This window comes from Gymnoscopelus microlampas (genome assembly GCF_963454915.1).
Source record: "Gymnoscopelus microlampas genome assembly, chromosome: 6".
NCBI lineage: Eukaryota > Metazoa > Chordata > Actinopteri > Myctophiformes > Myctophidae > Gymnoscopelus > Gymnoscopelus microlampas.
This window is the reverse complement of record NC_139943.1, coordinates 9,212,028-9,226,213: the sequence shown is the minus strand read 5'-3', so window position 1 is coordinate 9,226,213 and position 14,186 is coordinate 9,212,028. Positions and strand designations below refer to the sequence as shown.

The following is a 14,186-nucleotide window of genomic DNA, read 5'->3' as shown; positions in this document are numbered from 1 at the left end:
CCATTTTTATAATTATTTTAAAAATAACATTTAAAAATAGCGGAAATAGACGATCTACAAGCTCACAACAACGTGTCTCAATGCTTGTAGATCTGCTATTTACACTCTTGTATGATCAGGGACGTGCACAGATAGACTCTAGGTGGTGCTAGAGCACCTGCCCTTTGCCCTCTTGACCAGAAGTGCCCTTTCTTTTTAGCGGCGCTAGCCGCTCTATACCTTTAGGTATAGAGCGGATATTAGCCCTCTATGCCTGGCTTTTGCGTCAACGTTCTGATTGGTCAGGTGCGCCAACGTTCTGATTGGTCAGGTGCGTCAACGTTCTGATTGGTCAGGTGCGTCAACGTTCTGATTGGTCAGGTGCGCCAAAGTTGTGATTGGTCACTATTCATGACATCACTATGATGTCATGAATATAGAATTCGATGTCTATATAAACGATGACAATGACTTCATCTTATTATTCATTTGGCTAAAGTCTCCGTCTAGGTAAGTTATTTAAAGTTAATATGACGAATAGAAAGAGAAAGATACAAGAACAGATGAAGGGTGAATGTATAGAAAGTCTGAGTTCGGGACCCAGTCATCCGTTATGACAGAATGGTTTGATAGAGACGATCGAGAATCCAAGAGTCCGTTAAGGTTCTGATTGGTCAGGCCCGTCAAGGTTCTGATTGATCAGGCCCGTCAAGGTTCTGATTGGTCAGGCCCGTCAAGGTTGTGATTTGTCAGGCAAGGGGACTATTCATGACATCACTATGATGTCAAGGTTTATTTTTTATTTCCTCATGTTTTTTTTTGTATATATTTTTATTTGGCTAAAGTCTCCTTCTAGGTAAGTTATTTAAAGTTAGATCCTCAATTTAACTTTATCTGTCGTCGACGCTCTGATTGGTCAGACCCGTCAACAAAGTGATTGGTCAAGCTTCACATGACACATGGCTATAAACACATTATAAACACATATCGATGACATAATGTATTCAAAGGCGCCGCTACCTTCACACAGGGTGTGATTTTTTTTTTAGTTTACAGCAGGGGTCTTCAACAGGGGGTCCGGGATACCTAGGGGGTCCTCAGAGTTACTACAGGGGGTCCGCAAAATCTTTGTGTGATATGATTTTTCTTTTTACCATAACCACTCGAAACCTAGCATCCCTTTTCTGAGGAGAACTTTACCAAAAATAGCAGATCTACAAGCCCACAACGCCTCGCAGCGCGAGGCGTTGTGGGCTTGTAGATCGGCTATTTTTTGGCAAAGAGGTATAGGTGTAGAGGGAAAAAAGAGCAGACAAAGTAAACAAAAAAAAGTATAATTTACTTGAGCACCTGCCCCTCAAAATGTCTATGCACGCCACTGTGTATGATCAAGTAGGTCATACATTTACGGGTGGGCAAAATCAAAAGTAGAAATTATGGAGATACAAGGTTTTTGCCCGACGACAGCAGTGATATTCATTCATATACTGTATATACTCCAGGGGCTTTTCAAACTTTTTCATGTCACGGACCCCAAATTGACTTCCATTAGGTCAAGGCCCCCATTTGAAATGAGTCTGCCCTGTAGGCACCCTGATATGAAAAGGTGTTAAATTCCATTAAGGGTGCTGTAAGTCAGTTTCCCTGGACAAAAACTGCCCCCCCCCACACACACACACACACACACACACACACACACACACACACACACACACACACACACACGCACACACGCACACACACACACGTGACGTGCACACACGTGCACACACATGCTACCTCGCATGCACGCTACCTCTGGGACACTATAAAATGAGGTTGATAAAGGGGTCTTTCTCCTAAGTTGGGATGGAATTTGTAACCCACCTGAAAATGTATTTTCTGTTTACTAAAGAAATGGAGAGACTAGGAGACCCCTGTTACTGAACAAACACTCTATACCAGGGGTCTTCAACCTTTTCAGGCCAAGGACCCCCTAACTGAGAGAGAAATGAAGCAGGGACCCCCACTATATATTACATAAAATTGTGTTGCAGATTAAAGCTTTTCATAGATGTTGGATTCATGTTAATGTGTATTTTCAGACATTTATAACCACTTAAACCGTCAATACTTAGTAAACTTTCACTCTGTACTTGGTCTGCTCTTTTTCCCCTCTCTGCCGAAAATAGCAGATCTACAAGCCCACAACGCCTCGCAGTGCGAGGCGTTGTGAGCTTGTAGATCTGCTATTTTTGGCTAAAGTTCTCCTCAGAAAAGGCTAGGGTTCAAGTGGTTCAAGGTAAAAACAAATAATCATATCACACAAAGATTTGGGGGACCCCCTGTAGTAACTCTGAGGACCCCCTAGGGGTCCCGGACCCCCTGTTGAAGACCCCTGCTCTATACAGCAATTATCAGAATCAGAGTTTTAACTTTTTAACCAAAACAATATCACTTACAGCACCTTTAAATTTAACCAAAATGTCAAGAAATAGCTTCATGGAATACTAAACGTGTGTTTTTTTTTATCGCAATAATTTCAAGTGAATTTAATTCACTGTACTAGTGAGTGAACTGTTGTTAAATTAAACTTGGGATAGGGGTTATAGAGTTCAAAGCCCCCCCCTGGAAGTTCCAGCTCGTCACTTTGAAAAAAACTGAGAATTACGTAGACCAGTGGTTCTCAAAGTGGAGACCCCCAGGAGTCCTTGGTGGGGTCCCAGGGGGTCCCCAGCAAAAGTAGTTAATATAGCATCACAAAAAAATGTTAAGCACTTTATCCATTTATATGTTGGCTATTCAAAAATAGCAGATCTACAAGCTCACAGCGAGCTTGTACATCTGCTATTTTTTTTTTAAATGTTTGGAAAAGGTTGAATAATTTAGAATTATTTTTACACAAATCTTCTCTTCTGGGGGGTCCCTGGCACAAACTCTTTTCAGATGAGGGTCCGTGGCCAAATCCATATAAATTCGGGGGGTCCTTGACTTGAAACCGCTGACCGTAGACAAGCAAATAAAGGGGACAAACTGGAGCATATATACGTACAGTGTGCTGTGTGGGAAGTCCAGGAGGTGTGACATGGTGACAAACGGGTGGTTGAGGGTCTCGATGGGGGTGATCCTCTTGTCCGCGTCGATGGTCAGCATCTTGGTCAACAGGTCGATGAACTCTCTCCTGTCGGCCTTCTCTGCCAGCATGTCGCTGCCCTCCAGGTCCGAGGTCATGTTCACCTGTGTGGACACGGGTCATACACGGGTCAAACACGGGTCATACACGGGTCACACACACAACAACAAGTGTTTCAGGATACAGATCACGGATACAGGAAGCATCGTCTCCTCCATACTGTATGTGGCGAATGCCAATTATCACAGACATTGAACAGAATTTAGCCAATGCCTTATCAGCTCTTGGCTTGGTCATTCCAATCTGCAGGCCTCTCACAACTAACTTATGGACATCACACGCATGCGCGCGCACGCACGCACGCACGCACGCACGCACGCACGCACGCACGCACGCACGCACGCACGCACGCACGCACACACACACACACACACACACACACACACACACACACACACACACACACACACACACACACACACACACACACACACACACACACACACACACACACACACACACACACACACACACACTCTGATGTTAAAGATTGCTTGATTGGACAGAGTTGAAAATAAAGCTTCATTTATATATGATTTATATTTATATAGCCAATCTACATAAGCAGGGGGTCCCTAGCTATTTTCTACACATTCATCACTCTCAGGTAGTTTGACTTTGTTGATTTATTGATTCAGGAATCATTACTTCTTTCCTAGGAAAGATGACAGAAAATTGTTGTTGCCGTTGAGGTAAGAAACCCTAGGAGGGCTTTAAGGGAACCTCACCGTTTACATTACATACAATTTGAATTACATTACATACAATTTGACTCATCAATTGTAGTCATGTGACGCTTGGCACACACACAACCCAACTGATGCGTAAGCCGAAACAAGTGCCAGTGCCAAGCAGTGTGGTGCGACGTCCACTTCTGATACTGATAGGCTTGGAATGGTAAATCACTTTGTCATCATGTCACATGGGAGCCCGTCTGACTCTTGGTCAGATGTTGCCTATAGTCTGGCGTAGCGATTAGAGATATCAGATCTCTGCCGACTGATACGTCTGAGGAGAAATATAATCTAAATTCAATATGAAAAACCTACATTAACAAACCATACGACAACTGCTTTGAAAACCAATCCCGATGCCATCCCACTACAGTTAAGGAACACTCTATGGTCCCCATAAGGCGTCCCTAGAGGGGGGGGTACGTCAAAAGTAACAGATCTACAAGCTCACAACATGCTCAGCTATTTTCGGCGAAGAGATTTGGTGTAGAGGGAAAAAGAGCAGACCAAGTATATACGTGGCTAAATGTCTGAGAATACACAACAACAACAAAACATGAATTTGCACAACAGTGATGATAGTGCCGTCAAACAAGTCTACGAAGTTATACAGCATCTAATATGAACATATTTAATATGTAGTGGGGGTCCCTGCTTCATCCCTCTCCGCTAAGGGGTCCCTGGCCTGACAAACGTTGAAGACCCCTGCCCAAAGTCTTTGCATTGGTTCTGTGATGATGTTAATTTTTTTGGTGTAATATCTGTGAGTTTTAGCCCATTCACTTTAATCAGATCACGTCACCAGATGTCACGGTGCGAGGCGGGGAGGTGTAGGACCCAAGTGCAAGATGAGAGGCAGAGGCAGTGTAGCTCAAGTTAAAGTGTTTATTAACACCAAACAATGGGAGTAGGCAGTAATCAAAGTCCAGGTACAGTACAGGCAAAGTCAGTAACCGGTTAATCAATCAGAACACGAAAGAGACAATACAGGAGAAAAGGCAAAACTATACTGGGAAAGCTAGGGGAACTTAATACAAGGCAACAATATGAGGAGACAAACACTGGCATTAACTCACACAACTACATTCAACGAACCGACAGGGAACTGAAGCAAACACAGGACTTAAATAGACACAGGACTAACTGGACACAGGTGGAGAACATAACTAATCAACACAGGATAGGCTAACAGGCAACGAGCACAGGTGACTAGGTTTACAATAATCACAGGGAGGTGAGACAAGACAGGAAACAGTAAACAAGGCAGACAGGAAACACTACTACAAAACAAGAGTATGGAAAACCAAGGCAAAGGCAACAGAGTTACAACACAAGAGTGCAGAACATAATGAACAACGGCCTAAACAGGCCTAAAGAACAGCCCTTAGGAGTCCAACACCATATAAGGGCATTCAGGGTCCAAATAATAAAGTCACCGTCCACGGCCCGAGGAGCGGACCGTGACAACAGACGTATCACTAAGCAGAGACCTCCGATCATTTGGCCACGCGAGACTGAGATATATTAGGTATTACGACCTGGCTGGAGTTGTAATAAAAAAAAAGAGTAGTCAGGCTTATTTTCGGTGTGCAACACCCACTCGCTAATCTCTCAAGAACAGATTCAGAGCTGCGCTACTGAATGCAAAAGTGAAAAACGCTGGGGGCACTGTTTTTCCTTCTTTTTTTTTTACCTGGGATCCCAGATTGCCCGCTCGCAAACCGAGTACAACTCAGGCTGTATGTATCCCGTTCAGCGTGTCAGCGTACAGAGGCCTTATTAATGCTCACAAGGAAACATCAGTGAGGGCATCAGGCTGCGCCTCACACAGCCCAGTGATAACCTTGCACCTTTTACTGAAACATCATAAACATTTGCTCTAGTATTCATAGCTAGAAAGAGACAGACTGTTGAGACTGCACTTGAAATATCTCCCACCGGCGCCCTCGCACCGAGATTTTTATCTATTCACCGAGGTTAAAATAAGCAACAAACTTCCAAACTTCAATAATAAATGCTGGCCGTTTGGTTGACACGTAAAAAAAAAAAAAGTTAAACCTTTCACAAAGGACACCATTTTGTGAGTTAGCACCCCCCCCCTGAAAAAAGGCTGACATGAGACAACTTAACCTAAATAGTCTCCGTTCGAGGCCCCTCATGGGGAAGCAGCTTTGGAAGGCTTCAAACATTGCGGCAGAGAGGTTGAAGGATAAATACTGGGCATGAAGGAAGATTTATCCTGGAATGGAAAGCTCCGTAGCAGAGCAGGGATTGATTCACAGGGGGGAGGGGGGGATGGTGATGATGATACTGTAGCACATAGGCCCAAGCATTGTGACTATTGGGGACATGGAACTGGAGAATTGGGCCAAACTAGCCGAGTCGCTACCTACCCCCACAGTCTGCAGAATGTGTGCTATTAGGACAATGGTTCTCAAATGTTCATGTCCTGGAACCCCCAAATTGATGTATTTGGCAGCGGATCCCCCCATTTGACTTTTTTTTTGTGCCAGGGAGGGGCGCCAATTTCCCATCGAAAAGGAGGTGTCATTCACTGCCGTCGTTTTTCCCTTTTCTCCTTTGTAGATAATAGTGTTTGTATTTGTTGATGACATTTATGCTATATTGATTAAATTGAATACATAGGACCACAATGGAAACAAGTCCCCAGGACTTTTTTGTGTTGTCCTTTTAGCCTAATGTCTTACTGTAACACATAATGTTTATACATGTCTGACTAATAAAGTATTCGATCAATCAATAGGAGAAGATTTGTCAATAGTTGTCATCATTGTTTCGGAAATAGTCGATCTGCTGTACAAGCTCGGCTATTTTAGAATAGCCAGAAAAACAAATTAGGGCTTTAAGTGTTTAAACCAAGGGGTCTTCAACAGGGGGTCCGTGACCCCTCGGCGGTCCTCAGAGTTACTACAGGGGGTCCGGCAATTTTTTGTGTGATAGGGAACACTATAGCCGAAAATAGCCGATCTAAAAGATCTATGAAAAGGATTGATCTGCAACACAGTTTTATACGAATATGTAGTGGGGGTCCTTGCTTCATCTCTCTCTCTGCTAAGGGGTCCTTGGCCTGAAAAACATCGAAGACCCCTGGTTTAAACTGTTCCTTGTTTTTGCTAGTGGGGGGACCCCCTGGAACCCCTTCAAGAACTCATGTGGGTCCCCGAAACCCACTTTTGACAACCAGTGCTGCTACAGTGCACACAAAACAGTGACAGTAGCAATAGACTCAGACAAGGCAGCCGGGCCTGCAGGTTTATTGTCATTCCCAACGCAGCGCCAAACGGCGCCTGTTTCTCATAAAGACACAATGCTTATCTCCACGCCTGCTCCAGAGGCTATCACACGGCGCGCTGCCAGTCAGCGCTTCCAGATCTGATTCGCTCCTCTCTGTCTCCCCACAACAATGCATATTATTATTTGGGCTCTGGTTTATTATTATTTGGGGGCGGCGTACGGCTCCCCCGTCTCCCCGCTGCCTGCGTCGTGGCACCACCTCCGCCGGCTGTGATAAAAAAGGAAATAATCTTCAGAATGAGGTGAGAAATGATCACACCGTCCTCTGTGAGAGGAAGAGATGACTTTGGGAGAATGTAAAGACAAGCTCTGGTTACAAATGCGCGGCGTTCCGCAAAAGGAGGTGCGCTGCAGCATTCTGACCATGCGGTATACAGTAGTAGTATAGTGGTTCTCAAACATTTTCCATGTCAAAGACCCCCAAATTGCACATAGGCTATAATGTAGCCTGACAGCGCATCGCTGGTTCGAGTCCCGTTCCCGACGATCTTTGCTGCATGTCTCTCCCCATCTCTCTCTCCCTGTTTCCTGTCCATCTACACAAATAAAGGCAGAAAAGACCCCCAAACCCCCCCCCCCCCGCACACACACGTTGTGCCAAGGACCGCCCCGAGGAGATTTGTCAATGTGTGTCAATTCTTCACACCTCGCATCACAACGCATTGTGAGTTTTCAGATTGGCAATTTTTTTAATAGCTGAAAAGTGATAGTGTCCCCTGACTGCACTTTGAGAGAATCAGTAAGTAGGCCTACAGCTTTACAAATCAGCTTAAAGTCCCAGTGGGATAAAAAAAAACACACACCAAACGAAGAGAAAGGGGTGAAAAATAAGTGAAGGATGAGGTGAGATCTTGGGCGGTCTCCTCCTGCCTCCCATCAACAATTCTCACACAGCTATATGAGGGTCGAGCCGAGGCGAGCGTAGATCAAAATGAATTTTGTTCCTGCCCACCCTCCATCCGTATAGCAGACCTCTAGCAGGGTCTCGCATTAACTGTGAGTTCCCTCTCTGATCTGTTCAAATCACATCCACACTGGGGACTCAACTCCCTCTCTCTCATTTCCCACGACGGAGAGAGAGAGGAGGTTCATTATCTCTCCCTCCCTGGCAACCGGCCCCCCCATCTCTCCCCCGGAGCCTTCAGCTATGTCATCCATTATACACAGGGAGACACATGTCCACAATACCGACTTGTATGTACAGTATGTGGCCTTGATTCTTGAGAGACCGGGGCAAAAACAGACACGTTTCCTTCCCACATTAGATAGAGGCCAGTTTCCTACAGTGTTTTTTTTTGTGCTTTTTTTTATAGCAGGCTAAGTCCATCAGCAGTCATTTGAAGCAGTGGGCCGGGAAAATATATATATATATATATATATATACATACATATATAAATAAAAGGTTGAGAACCACTGGTTTGAAGAATAGACCCGCACAGCTTGAAGCACAGGAGATAAAGAGAGAGAGAGAGAGAACAGGGGATATGAAACCAGCACAGGTTGCTTTTAGAGTCGATTGATTGATTGATTGATTGATTGATTGATTGATTGATTGATAGAGTGTTTGTATTGACAAAAAATTAGTACTTTTCATCTCTGTGCGGTGGAATTAAACCCAAAAACGAACTATTTAGGATTCAAATGAAAAAAATAGCAAAAGTTGCAGTTTAAATCAAATCAAATCAAATGGTCACATCTTCTTCTGCACTGTACAAATCGTTAATAGCAATTATTTGAGCGACAATTAATTGGCAAGTAAAATGTCATAATCGTGACAGTCCTAGCCCAAGGAAGGGTCCTAACTTTTCCAAACTAGGGAACATGGTATGTTATGCGAGACAAAGGGCCCTCAACCAGCCCAGGCTCTACTGGTCAACATGAGCTGTTGAAAGACGGGTCGTCTGCAACCTTGAGGCTTGTTGTTTGTTTGTGCATCAGACTGTGTGTCTGTTTTCTCACAGACATATTTCACCTGCTTTTCTTCTCTGTCTTATCTCTCCTGGCAGGTCATTATCAGAGATAACATCAAGGACAATGACCACAGGAGAATAGGAGCGTCCATCCCTGTCAGCAGCGGTGCATTTTGGGAAAAGTGAGCAACAAAACATATAGGGCTGCTGTGGTGATATGGACAATATCAAATATCACAATGTTTGTGACCAAATACCTGGATATCGATTTTGTATTTTTCTTTAGGAAATAATTTTTGGTACATTTTTCAAAAAAAAATATATACATATAAAATAAGGCTTAAAGGGATATTTCACTTTCAAATAAAATAAACATTAAAACAATATATAAAAAACAAATGAACAAAGTAATAGAAAAACCACGACCCCTCACGCATTAGAAGGACATTCTAACGGGTGAGGGGGCCGTGAATTACTTTTTTTCATGTATGTTTTATATATTTGTTTTTATGTTCATTTCATTCGAAAGCGAAATATCCCCTTTAATTAAAACCCCAGACAATATCTAGTCTCATATCACTATACGGCTACGTCTCCCAGCCCTCAAGTCATTATTATTATCAGAGACCAAACATGGAGGACAACGACCACGACCACCACAGAACAGAAGCGTGGCGCCCGCAGCCAGCAGTGCATTCTGGGGGAAGGTGAACAAAACATTGGCCTCGCTATCAACTCCCGTCAAGCATGTCTAACCCATTTAGACCTGGAACGCATCTGTGTCACTTTAGGTTTCTTTGGCTATTCAAAAATAGCAGATCTACAAGCTCATAGCGCGGCACCGAGTGCCGCGCTACGAGCTTGTAGATCTGCTATTTTTGAAAAATCGTGAAAATTATTTTTTTGATATTTTTTTCCGAAAAACTGTTGGGATTTAAAACATGTTTAGAAGCGGCCTCAGGTCTTAATGGGCTAATGCAAATGTTGTAGCAGAATGTGAACCTTCCCAGCACGGTGTGAAATGAATTCACGGCTGGGGAGCCATGCAGCAGACAAGATGGATATGGGATTTTTGTAGCGGGTCAATTGGTTGGGTTGCATAAGATGTTCCTTGTATTTGTTTCAGTGGGTAAAAAACAGATTGCCACAGCCCACAGGTGTCTTACTGTGACTACAGGAAGCCAGAGGCCAGACCAGACCCGCGTCTGTCTGACACAACATCGTCTGACCCTGCAGAGCACAGCAGCCCCGCATGACTGGACAACATCGAATCTTCTGGAATGTGACGCGTGTGTGCGTGTGTGTGTGCGTGTGTGCGTGTGTGCGTGTGTGTGTGTGTGTGTGTGTGTGTGTGTGTGTGTGTGTGTGCGTGTGTGTGTGTGTGTGTGTGCGTGTGTGTTTGTGTGTCGTGTGTGTGGTGGAAGGTAACCAAGTACATTTACTCATGATTTGTGTGCGTGGGGAACTCATTTGAAACAAGCTCAGTGCTTTTATGAGTCTTCCAGTTTAGTAGACCTCGTATTGTGAATTTGTACTTCCATGTACTGTTGTTCTCATGTATTACTAAATAAAGTACATCAATCAATCAAAGTGCTGTACACAAAAGGTGCTGCAAGTGATATTCTTTTGTTAAAACAAGCTCTATATTCCCATAGCAATCACTGCTATAGAGTGTTTGTTCAATAACACGTGTCTCCCCGTTCTCTACAGCTCTTTGTATGTAATGCAAACAGAAGATTAAATTATATCAATTTCATCCAATCAGGAGAGAGAGCATGAGCTCGTACATGATACAGGATACGGTAAACAAGTTAAATTGGAATTGATTAAATAAATAAATTAGCAGACAAAATTGGAACTGGAACACAAGCTGAGCTGATATTAGTGAAATTTTTAATAGAGGATTCTTACTTGTGGTAATGCTACTTTTACCTATAAGTAAAATATAACAGTACTTCTTCCACCACTGTGTGTGCGCAGGGTGTGTGTGTGTGTGTGTGTGTGTGTGTGTGTGTGTGTGTGTGTGTGTGTGTGTGTGTGTGTGTGTGTGTGTGTGTGTGTGTGTGTGTGTGTGTGTGTGTGTGTGCGTGTGTGTGTGTGTGGGTTCCGTGCTCATGCACTCCGCGCGTTCACGTACAGCAACAGATGCAGTGAGTTAGGACGCGGCCACCGCACTCGATCACGCTTAAATTAGAAAGCAAACTGTACACATCAAACACAGTCACCCAGCTGACCACATGTTCAGCTCAAATGTCCGCCTGCAAGTTATTAGCCGGCGGTTCAAACCAAATGAAGAGCAGCAGCAGCAGCAGCAGAGGAGCTGAGGAAAGCTTCCAGTGAACAGCTTGCTTTCATTTTCTCTGACTGCTAGAATTGCATATAGAAGGAGTCTACGGTATACATACTGCCCCTGGGGAACGGACTTGGGTTGCATGTTATTATTTGAACAGATTTCAAAATATCTGAAAGATAATCCTTGAGATGCGATTGATTGAGCCTGTCAGGGAGCTTGAGCAGAATCACAACAACGAGACGCATTAAAAGACAAGCCAAGCCGACAAGCCCCTAAAAGCTACAGTAGGCCCTGTATGAATATAGCTCCCGTTATTATTACCCTGCTGTGGAAGGTCGTAGGATGTGTGTTCTGTTTTATACAAGCAAACAACCCATATATATCGGCTGGACGATCAATCAGGCCGGTACAGAATCCGGTATGCAAGGGATAATCAATGGGGAGAGAGGGTCATTATTGAGGAATAAACCAGACAGGGTGATTAGGGGTCTAATGATCCTGCAGGGGTGTATTTCTTAATAATGACCCGCTCCCCATTGATTATCCCGCTTATTACACGGCTACTTAATATCGAAATTAATACATTGACCCAAAAGCAACAAAACGGAGGATTTCATTGCTTATACGGTAATAGAAGCATTCCATTAATTTAAGCCAGGTGCGTCCAGTGCAACACGGGAAGTCTTGCACTCAGAATCAATATTCGGTTTGCTACATTGTCTATTTCTCGCTTCAAATGTTTTCCAAAACATTCTCGAGAGCAATGTTTAGCTGTAAATCAGGGCACAAAATCAAGCAGCGCAGCTTGATATGAGCCAGGTGCTCTGAGTCTTTGATTAGACAGAGGTCTGTTATTGAGTTCAGCGGTCATTATATTCAAAAATAACACACAGCTGAATTCAACCAAATCAACCAACCATTCAACCAAGCCGTGTAATAATTTGAGATAACAACTTCAACCTAGCGACTCTATTCTGGGGGGGGGGGGGCGAACATCGAAAACAGCCAATCTACAAGCTCACAACGTGTCGCGATGCGACACGTTGTGAGCTTATAGATAGGCTATTTTCGGCAAAGAGGGTTTGGTGTATATGGAAGTACTAGAGGAATTAGTATAGCCATCGGGGACTCAAAGTACAACAAAGTATATGTAGGGTTTAATTGAATAATCAGCCGGTGACAGTGTCCATACGGCTGATTAACAGAAGCGTGTGCAGAAAACCATGGAGCGTTGCGTTAGTTCAAGCAGTGTGCCGAAGTCAAGCTGCATGGTCCCCACGGTCATACACTCTCCAATCACATTAGCATAATCTTTGATTGTACTACCTGTGCTGTTAACAAACCTGTTGATAAAGCATTCAGTCTATCAATCAACATACTGTACGGCCTCAAACTATCCAGTCTATTTAAGCAGACTGACTGACATTCTCTCATACATGCTCAACATCTCTCGCTGCCACCACAATGACAGCATGTCGGTGGTAAAATTTCCTCCGCCTCCCCAGCCTCTTCCTGGAGTAGCATTTATAGGTCTTCGCTACGATGACAGCATGTTAGTCGTGTGGATTAGTTGTGTGGATTCAATATCTGTGGCTCTTTAAGTCCAGCCCTATGGTGGGTTCAAATGTTGTTGTCGTGTCCATTTAATAGCGGTATTTTTAGGCTCTGCTTTTGAGATGATCTCACAGTCTGCGTCATGCTTGTGTAGATTATTCTTTATTATCACCATAACAGTCACATCATCGCCAAATCAATGCTATGGTCTTTTGGATATTTAATCTTTTATCTTTTTTTTCTTCTTTTTTTTTTCATTGAAAACTACTGTATATATCAGTCAACCACTATTCTACACAGTATTAGTGTATTGTACAGTACCTGTGCCATGTCATCCAAGCAGTTGAAGATGTACTTGCGAGCCTCCTTGGATTTGATCCCCGTCTCGCCCTCGTGGTCCTCCTGAGTCTGTTGGGAGAAGAAGAAGAGAAAACAATAAATGTAAAGGTCATATTATACCAGCTTGTGGCAAACTAAAACCCTTGAAAAGAACTCTGACAACTTACTAAACATTACCTAAACATTTCAAATATATATATTAAACTCAAGAGTTAAATTAAGGTGCCTTTCACATCTTAAGCTCACAAGTACATTTATTCATGCACTCTTACAAGCCAACATCTAACTGTAAACATAAACCAAAATAACGACTAGGCTTCTAATAAAAACTGCAGTTTTAAATAACATAAATAACTCCTTTGAACACTGTTTCAGAGACGTAGCGAATTTCATTCTTATTCATCTATGAATGTTTATGTACTGTATATAATCCTGACCTGAGCACCGATCATTGCGGCTGCAGAGTTTGCAATGATCTAATCATTTAACTAGGCTATTATCAGACAGACCACTGACAACGTCGTCAGATGGGGAGGGGTGCTGTGGGTAAACTTGTTGTTTGGGCCATTCATCAAACAATAAGACATGTTTAGATTATTGAACCAACCGATGCACATTTGTGATGTCATAGCCTGGGGGTGCTCCTTCCATTCCGACATCTCGCCACTCCGACTAGTGGCTTCCGCGTGCGGTTAGGGTTAGGGTTAGGTATAGGGTTCGTTAACGTCGGAAAGGCGACATGTCGGAAAGGCGAAATGCACCCCATAGCCTGAGAGGATGTTCGGGTGTTGAGCTGACTCATTCAGTCAATAAAAGCCTGGAGATATTAGTGCAGTGATGACGTGACACAGCCGTTCAGAGTATGGGAAGGCATTGCAGACTCCCCATT

The 14,186-nt window shown here is 43.5% G+C and overlaps 1 protein-coding gene across 5 annotated transcripts in view; it reads right to left on the bottom strand.

The window, feature by feature from the left end:
• hipk2 (homeodomain interacting protein kinase 2) overlaps positions 1-14,186 on the bottom strand; it is a 194,174-nt gene that overhangs the window by 39,601 nt on the left and 140,387 nt on the right. For all 5 annotated transcript variants that reach the window (XR_014600957.1, XM_084059936.1, XM_084059935.1 and 2 more), the window contains 2 exons: positions 13,280-13,366; positions 3,011-3,195 (listed from right to left, as the gene is read on the bottom strand). Coding sequence is in view for 4 of the 5 variants with exons in the window: in XM_084059936.1 (XP_083916062.1) it covers positions 3,011-3,195; positions 13,280-13,366 (272 nt within the window). In the remaining variant the exon portion in view is untranslated. The remainder of the gene's footprint in view (positions 1-3,010; positions 3,196-13,279; positions 13,367-14,186) is intronic.